This window comes from Geospiza fortis, unplaced genomic scaffold (genome assembly GCF_000277835.1).
Source record: "Geospiza fortis unplaced genomic scaffold, GeoFor_1.0 scaffold633, whole genome shotgun sequence".
NCBI classification, from domain to species: domain Eukaryota; kingdom Metazoa; phylum Chordata; class Aves; order Passeriformes; family Thraupidae; genus Geospiza; species Geospiza fortis.
Window position 1 is genome coordinate 207,618 of NW_005054531.1, and position 9,226 is coordinate 216,843.

The following is a 9,226-nucleotide window of genomic DNA, read 5'->3' on the forward strand; positions in this document are numbered from 1 at the left end:
TCAGGCTGATCCCGTGGAGGGGAAGGGCTGCTTGTTTCAGCAGTGGGCTAGGCTGAAGGACATGCTGGGAATGCGTAAATACTGAATTTGCTGGGAATGTCCCAACGAAGGCAGGAATGATGCATCTGACTCCATGTTCTCAGAAGGCAAATTTATTACTTTATAATACTATCATATATGAAAGAATACTATACTAACTATACTAAAGAATACAGAAAGGATACTTACAGAAGGCTAAAAAGATAATAATGAAAACTCCTGACTCTTTCCAGAGTCCCGACACAGCTTGGCCCTGATTGGTCAAAGAGTGAAAACAACTCACAGCAGAATCCAATGGAACAATCACCTGTGGGTAAACAATCTCCAAACACATTCCACATGAGCACAACACAGGAGAAGCAAATGAGATAAGAATTGTTTTCCTTTTCTCTGAGGCTTCTCAGCTTCCCAGGGGAAAAATCCTGGGTGAAGGGATTTTTCCAGAGAATGTGAATGCCACACATAAATATGAAATGCTGTTCAAACTCCCAGCTGGGAACTGAGCTTGTCTCTGGTGGCAGGGCACTCTATGGCACTTGGAGTTCTGCTGTGACTTTGAGTCTGGGCTGAGCAGGGTCCCTGTGGAAGGGCAGAGGTGCAGGCAGGTGTGGGTGTGGAGACTTGCAGGAACATTGCATGGCTCCCTGGAGCAGCAGATTGGCATCTCCCCTGCATGGGAGCTGGGCCCTGCCTGCAATGCTGACTTTGGCTCTAGGTGTGCATGCAGCCCTTGTGCTATATGAATTTTTCACTAGAAGAATAATAAAGTACTGGAATGCTCTTCCCAGGGAGGTGGTAGAATCACCATCTCTGGATGTGTTTAAAAAAGACTGGACATGGCACTGGGTGCTGTGGTCTGGTTGAGGTGTTGGGGCATAGGTTGGACTCTGATCTCAGAGGTCTCTTCCAGCCTCATCATTCTGTGATTCTGTGCTGTGTGATGGGTTCCAGGGGAGTTTTGGACTTTGAGCTGTGTGGTTATAACTACCTGCCAGCTCTCTGTCCTACCTGTGTGGCTGAATTACTGCAGATATTCACCTCCTGTGCTCTGACTTGTTTCACACTTCGTGAAGATGGGGAATGCTGTGAAGTGCAGTGTGACATGGAATGAAGGCTGGATCCTGCAGTAGCTGGGATATTTCCATGTGTGATACAGGAATGAGTGATGTAATGAACCCCACTGATGGTTAAGATGCTGGCAGTGTGCAGTTCTTGTAGAAATCTGAGAAGCAGAGACCTTTGGATCCAGGAGTGCCCTCCTCCAGAAACAGCCAGAGGCTTTGGAAGCAGCAAGGAAGCAAGTCGGACACACCCAGACAGAACCAACTCTGCCAGCTGCATCCACACAGGGTGAGGCAGCAGCTCTGTTGCTGTGCTGCCTTGAGCTGAGATGGGAGTTCCAGCTGTGGAAATTGCCTCCATAGTTTTTCCTTTTGGAAAATGACCTGCCCAGATCTGCTGACAGCTCAGATGTGCAGACATGATTAACCATCACAGGTATTGCTGAGCTGGAGCTGGAACTGAGCTATCCTGTGAAATGGGACTGGCTGTCCTGAAGCAGCAGAGTAAGAAAGGCAGAAAATGGGAGAAAAGCAGCATAAATCAGCAAGTGATGGCAGTGTAGCTGTTGGGTATAAATCATGAGGTCTCTCTGCTTTTAGTCTTGTGTAATTGGGTTGTGTGACCCTTGGGCTGGTAGTGCTTTCAGAGGCCAGGGAGCTGGGTACCTGTGGAACAGCTCATGGCAGAGAATCAAGGAACAGTGGTTAGACAAGTTCTTCTGGGTTTTCCTTTCACTCTCCAGCACTGACCTGCAGCATAGCTGGAAGCAAAGCCCTGCTCTGTGCCTCAGTCTTGCTATGTAAAACACATCTTTACCAGCCTTGTGTGAGTGTTTGTGATCTGATCAGTGTTTAAGGCTCTCCCAAGGGTGCTGCAGAGAACTGAAATACAACTTCTCTTTCAAAGGCATGTTTGCCATCTGTCACATAATAGCTTTTGCTTTGATTTTATGGTTGGATGGGGCCCATTCCCCCAATAAAAACAGGCTAGGCCTGTAAAATGATTGACCTCTGCAATTGGGGTGGCAGAGCTGATTTCATCTTCAGGGACCTGAGTGAGGGAGCAGAACACTGCATGCAGACTGTGGTTGGTGTCCTATGTAGGAAGTTTTATAATTACTTGAGATTAAATTATATAAATTCTTGGGAAAGCTGCTTTTGACTTCTGGACCCGGTTCCCATTGAAGGGGCTTTGGATTTCCTTCCCTGGGTTCCCTTTTCTCAGGCTTGCCAGCACTCCCAGCCCAAAGTCAGCTTCTTTTACATAACCAGAGTGAGCATGTTTGTGTTGGTATCTCATGCTAACACAAATAACACAAATCCCATGGAAGCAAACAATGCAGATAACACAAATCCCATGGAAGCAAATGCTCCATTCTGTGCACTGCCTGCTGCTGGAGGAGGAGAATGAAGCAATGCCTAATCAGAGACAGCATCTCATGGAATGCTAATGGGAAGTACTCTGAGTGCTGAGATGAAGATAATGAGACTCTGGGCTGGGCAGGATTTGGGCTCAAGTCTTTAGGGAGGCTTGACTGTCTCTGCCCACCACATACAGAGCTGCTGCTGGTGGTTCTGTGTTTTAGTAGCAAATTTGTTTTACACCCTTTGTAGCAGAAGGGAAAGGGAGGAGGCAAATGTTGAGAAACACTAAAACTTTATGTGAATCCAGCTTCCTTAAAGCCAGTCCTTCTTCTGGGCTAAAGAAAACTGTACAGTCTGTCGGGATGAATTACCTGCTGCTCCTCTGGCTTCTCCACTCACCCTCCTTGTTCCTTCCTGGTTTTGGAGAGCTGTTTTCAAGTGATCCATTTCAGCAGGGAGCTCTTTGTTTGCAGAGCATCTAAATTGTACCAGTTTGCTTCTGGCTATTTATACTGGTGGAAGTGTGGCTGTGTTTCCAGATTCATGCAAAACACTGCTTTAAATATAGATGGTTAGTCACTAGGCTAGTGATGTTTTCCATCTCCAGCTGGGCCAGCCACTCTTTTCTTTCCACAGGTCTGCATGAATTTGGTTGGGTACCCCCCACTAGATGTATGTCCCAGTTTTTCCAGCACCTGAAAACTTGTGTACTGCTGAAAATCAGCCCCTCAGGTGTTGTTTCAGAGCTACAGAACTTTTCTGTTGGCTTCAGTAGGATTTATTTCAAACCCTTCAAAGCATCAGGGCAGCAAGAACAGGCAGAGCCAAACCAGCATGATTTAAATGCACTTGTCCACATCACTCATATACAGTGAAGAGAGAATGCAATTTATTTTTAACACCTTTTTAATTCTAAAGTGTTTGTATATTGAAAGGATGAAATGACAGTTGACTTCACTTTGGCTCCATCTCACAGCACTGCCCTGATTCTTCCTGTCCCAAGGAGCTGACAATCCATGCTGATTTTCTCACACTGTGAACTTGTGCACAACTTAGCAAAATAAGGAGCTCAGCCTAATAATCTCTCTGAAAGGTGATCTAACCACAAGGAAGAGCATTAGCTTGGCAATATTTTGTTCTTCAAATTACAAAGAAAAATGTTGAAAGAAGATGTTTATGTAAATCAGTCTTTTTTTGTTTATTATTGTTTTTTTATTAGTGGTAAGCCTAATAAACTGACCCATGGGGTGTTACATCCTACATGTAAAGATTTTTTTTTTCCAATCACAGCCCCTATATTTGTCTCTGTTTTTACCTGGGAGACTTCAGAGCTGTGGAATTGTGTGACCTTGTGGGCTAATGACAGCTCTGGAATAGAGTTGCAGTGCATCTGTCTATATCAGGAGGGAGTAATTAGCAAGTTATTGATAGTCAGATGAAGTTGCAGCTTGAATTCCAGCCAGCAGAATGGCTTTCTAATACAGGGCTTGAGTGGACCATCCTGAAAGGACATAACTGTGTCTTTATTATTTAAAAAAGATACTCCCAGGGTGGGGAGCCTGTACAGATATAATAATTCTGCTTGAAGGCTGCTGGTTTTGCAGACATGTTACCTTGTCTCCCCACTTTCTATGCTAAAAGTGTTCCCTACGCTCTTGCTGACCATCATTATTTTTTCTGTTGTGTCATTCCTGAAAGAATTTGTTTTGGGGAATAAATTTCCTACATCTCTCTGTGTCTGCAAGGATTTTTTATTTTATTTGCCAACGTGATGCTGATGTAGATGGAGAAGAGTTTGCTGAGTCCTTAAATTGTTTCCCATCTGATTGGAATACAGCAAGGTTGTGCTTCTGTAATATTATTTCTTAATCAAAAAGGTATCAGAAGCTTTCACCAAGTGCCTTCCTGAGCTGTTCCAGAGTTTGGTGGGGTTTGTGTTCCAGAATTACTTTGCTGACAGGTGAATCCTGCCATTCATTCCTTGTTTTCTGCTTTCTCCTGACAAGTGTGATTTGTTTCCCCATCTAATGTCTGTTTCTTCTCAATCTTCTAATTTAATTTGCAGTGTTTGAAAACACTTGGAAAACCCATCATGAAGGCTGAGAAGGAGAAAGTTGCCAAGAGCTTGGAGCTGTTGAACTTTCTCCTTAAAACTGTGAAAGGGCAGGTGAGTGTGTGACCAGTATGTGACAAATGGCTGTTTTTTGGGGATCTTCCAAATGTCACACTTGGATTTTGCCATGTGATTGCTACATGCCACCTCATTTCCTACCAAAAGTACCTCTGGAGGGAATGCCTGGTTGGATCTGAGGGCAGAAGAGCCCTCCTGTCTGAAGGAGAGATCCACAGTCTTCATGAGCTGACCTCCAGAGGAGAATCTGTGCAGTGCTCAGCAAACACTTGTGGCATCTGCTTTCTTAGCAGCAGAAATACAGCCTGAGGTACAGTGAGGGTGGGTTTTATCCCAGGTGATTGCTCTTTCCTCTCCACAGAACTCCAGAGATCATGGTTCCCAAAACCAGACTTAATAGCTTTAAGAGCAGAGGTGAAGCTTTGTTCTGGGGCTTTTTTTTTTTCCTAATAAAAAATTACCTTTTTGAGCATGTAAAGATTTTCTATAGGTGACAAAATACGTGCCTAATGTGGTCTTATTTACTGGAGGAAAACACCACAAGCAGCAGAATTGCTGAAGCCCAGTTTCCTACTGATAAGCCCAGAGCTCAGACCACAGCCTGTTTCTTTGTGAAGACCTAATAGGAAAATGGGTGGAGAAGAGAGATTATTTCCAAGGCTCTTGTAGGAGCTGAATAGCCTTTGAGACAGCCCTTTCTGCCTGGTTTCACTGAGATTATGCAGTGGGTTACAGAAGAGGGTGCCAGATCTTTAGAAACCAGACTGAACATGCTGCTGCTTTTCTCCTGGATGGGTACAGAGTCAATCATGTGTCTTCTTTTCCCTGCTCCCGGCCATGGACAGGAAAGGAGAGCAGACTGAAGGACCCTCCAGTTCTTTTTATGCCACTACAGTTCTGTTAGACTCCTGCCTCTCATGGTGGGAACTCAGGTTTTCAGGCAAACCCAGCACCTGCAGGTGTGGTGTGACTCACCAGGCTGAAGTGGTGCAAACGGGCTCCAGGAGGAGCCAGGCAGGATTGGCAATTCCTGCCAAAGCCTTCCCTAGGAATGGCCTGTGCCCTGCTGCTGTGCATGCCCCTCCCCAGCCCACTCTGCAGATTGCCTCTCGTTGCTCTTGCAGAAGCTGAGTGTGGAGCTGGCAGAGGTGGAGGAGGTGCTGCTGACCCTACAGCAGCTGGAGGACATTGGGAGCTCTCCACGGCTGGACTCTCTCTACTGGAACGTCATGCGCTGGCTCAATCACACGTACGTGGGCTGGGTCCCTGGGCCTGCCTGCCTGTCCTGCTGCTCTGCAGGGAGCTGGGGAGGGAAAGGCAGTCAAGGCAGCAGCTTCAGGGTGGAGTTTAATGGAGCTCCTTGGTTGGTGGAGCTGAGACTCTCATTAATGTTTGTTTGGAATAATACCGGGCTCATTGTTCCCTGTGCTTGCATCTTGGGATTTGTCCTTGATGGGAAGGGGTGTACCAGGTGACTGACATGTCTGATGGGAAGGGTGTAGCAGGGAATGGCATGTCTGATGGGAAGGGCTGTGACAGGTGACTGGTGACATGTCTGCTGTCCTGTGCTGCCAGAAGACAGCAAAGCCAGGGCCACAGGCTGGCAGTACCCAGCCCCATGGGTGATACTCATCCTCACAGCCCTCATCCTCACCCTGTGCTTCCTGCACCTTTCTGGTGCTGCTGCCTGTTCGTGGACTGCCTGTCACGTGGCTCACACTGTTCCCTGGCTGTAAATTGAGTTGCTGTTGGTTTTTGGCATTCTCTCTGCAGGAAGCCCAAGAAAGAGAAGACGGCCACGAAGCCCAGCCAGGGAGCGGAGCCGCTGAAGCGGAAGAAGAAAGGATTCCTGCCAGAGACCAAGAAACGCAAGAATCGCAAGAAAGGCACCCAGGAGAACGGGGTGGAAGCAGGGGAGGATGGAGAAGCAGCCCCAGAGGAGCAGCCCCTGGGAACACAAACCCCCAAGAACAAGAAAGGCCTCGTGCCTGGCGCCAGCAAAAAGCACCCAGACAGGGAGAGCAGGGAGAATGGGGTGGCAAAGGCCGGCGGTGGGGACCTCCCCACTGCTGATGGAGGGGATGCTGTGGCTGACAAGAAGAAGAAGAAAAGGAAGAGAAAAAACAGAAAAAGAAAAGGTGCTGCAGGTGATGAAGCTGAGCAGGTTCCAGCTACAAAGAAAACCAAGGGGAATGTCCAGGAGACCCAGCAGAAGCAAGACAAAGCCAAAAAAAAAAGAAAAGTGAAACAAGCTCCAGTGGTGCAGGAGTGAACTCCATGGACTCAGCCAGGCCTGGCATGGCTAGCATGGCTCAGTAGACTGCTGAAATATCTTTAATATCTATAGTTTTTATACTCTCCATGACTTTTAAATAAACCTTCCATCATGCTGAGCTCTAAAGCTGTGGGTCTGGATTGTATGAAGGGTTCAGCGTAGAGCACAGAGAGCTTCAGGAGGTTACATACCCTCCAGGCTATGGGAGATGGCCACTCTCTCTTCTCTGGCAGTGCCAGAGAATTCTCTCTCCATGATTTCCCAAGGCAGAAGCAAGAGTCTGGTTTGGATTCCCTGGGGAGTTGGGGTGGGTGTGCTGGCACTGCTGGGTTGGTGGTCAAGCCCTGTGGGAGATTCAGAAGTGACTCCTAAAGGCTCATCCCTGTCTTGCCCAGGCCCAGCAGTGCTCACAGCTTTTCCAGTGTGGGAGATGCAGCCTCTGAAATGGCTGGGGTTGAGTGGGTTTGCACAGAAAAACTCTAGGGTCAGCTATTCCCAGTTTGACCACCCTGGTACTGTCCATAACCACCATGATCTGGTTTCTCTTGCCTTTTTGCTGCTGGGTGCTGGAGGGGTCATGGCCCCTGTGGTAGTGCAGGGAATCAATAAATCAGTGAAACAATTGAAATGGTTGATTGATTGGCCTGTGTGCAGCCATGCAAGGCACCTGGAACAGCAGGCCTGCAGCAGTCTGGAAGTGACTGCCTGGAATTGCATCTGCTGATTTATCCCCAGGCTCCTGAATGCTGGGATGCCACCATCCCTTTGGAGAGTGCCAGGAGCAAGTTCTCCCAAGCGTTGGGTACCTGGTCCTTGTTGAGAGGTGAGGCTCCAAGTGTTTGAAATGCTGCTCAAGCTGCAGTTGCCACCAAAGCCTCCCCTGCTCCTGGATCCAGAACGTGGGTGTTGGTGCCTGGCCCTGACTCCTCTCCAGCATCTGCGGGAGCAGGGCTGGGTTAATGCTTGGGCCTGATGGTCTTTTCCAGCCTGAGTGATTTCTGTGATTCCCTGAAGGCCTCACTGCTCTCCTCCCTGCTGCAGGGGAGTTTGGTGCTGGCTCCTGGCAGAAGCTGCTGCTGGGAGCAGGGCTGTGCCTGTTGTGCCTTCAGCTCTCATCCTGCAGGTGGGTCTGTGCCACCAGGCAGAGATAAGGGCACTGGAAATGTCATACTGCGTTTGGAGGGGCTGAGAGAAGAGCTGCAAAGGGCTGTGTTTGCCTGGGGCTATTTATCTGCCTTTGCAATGATTCTCTGCTCAAATGGCACAGAACTCCTGGGAGACAGCAGCACAGACATCCCACTGCAGACCCACAGCTTCCCCTTTCCCTGTCCCAGCAGTGATCCCCCAAGCTGGGCTGCACATCCAAGGTGTGTGCTGGCTCCTGTGAGCAGCAGGTGAAGCTGGAGTTTCTGTGCCCAAGTTCAGCAGGGAATCCTCCCTGTGGCTGCCCCACAGCTGCTCCCTCCGCACCAGTGAAACAATTGAAATGGTTGATTGATTGGCCTGTGTGCAGCCATGCAAGGCACCTGGAACAGCAGGCCTGCAGCAGTCTGGAAGTGACTGCCTGGAATTGCATCTGCTGATTTATCCCCAGGCTCCTGAATGCTGGGATGCCACCATCCCTTTGGAGAGTGCCAGGAGCAAGTTCTCCCAAGCGTTGGGTACCTGGTCCTTGTTGAGAGGTGAGGCTCCAAGTGTTTGAAATGCTGCTCAAGCTGCAGTTGCCACCAAAGCCTCCCCTGCTCCTCCCCACCTGCCCAGCACCCTGCTCCTGGATCCAGAACGTGAGTGTTGGTGCCTGGCCCTGACTCCTCTCCAGCATCTGCGGGAGCAGGGCTGGGTTAATGCTTGGGCCTGATGGTCTTTTCCAGCCTGAGTGATTTCTGTGATTCCCTGAAGGCCTCACTGCTCTCCTCCCTGCTGCAGGGGAGTTTGGTGCTGGCTCCTGGCAGAAGCTGCTGCTGGGAGCAGGGCTGTGCCTGTTGTGCCTTCAGCTCTCATCCTGCAGGTGGGTCTGTGCCACCAGGCAGAGATAAGGGCACTGGAAATGTCATACTGCGTTTGGAGGGGCTGAGAGAAGAGCTGCAAAGGGCTGTGTTTGCCTGGGGCTATTTATCTGCCTTTGCAATGATTCTCTGCTCAAATGGCACAGAACTCCTGGGAGACAGCAGCACAGACATCCCACTGCAGACCCACAGCTTCCCCTTTCCCTGTCCCAGCAGTGATCCCCCAAGCTGGGCTGCACATCCAAGGTGTGTGCTGGCTCCTGTGAGCAGCAGGTGAAGCTGCAGTTTCTGTGCCCAAGGTCAGCAGGGAATCCTCCCTGTGGCTGCCCCACAGCTGCTCCCTCCGCAC

General features: G+C 49.1%; 1 protein-coding gene across 1 annotated transcript in view; it reads left to right on the forward strand.

Annotated features, from left to right (window-relative positions):
* MYBBP1A (MYB binding protein 1a) overlaps positions 1-6,997 on the forward strand; it is a 56,278-nt gene extending 49,281 nt beyond the window's left edge. The window contains exons 26-28 of the mRNA XM_014310427.2: positions 4,531-4,632; positions 5,721-5,845; positions 6,370-6,997. Coding sequence (XP_014165902.1) covers positions 4,531-4,632; positions 5,721-5,845; positions 6,370-6,868 — 726 coding nt within the window. The 3' untranslated portion in view covers positions 6,869-6,997. The remainder of the gene's footprint in view (positions 1-4,530; positions 4,633-5,720; positions 5,846-6,369) is intronic.
* Positions 6,998-9,226: the final 2,229 nt, after the last annotated feature.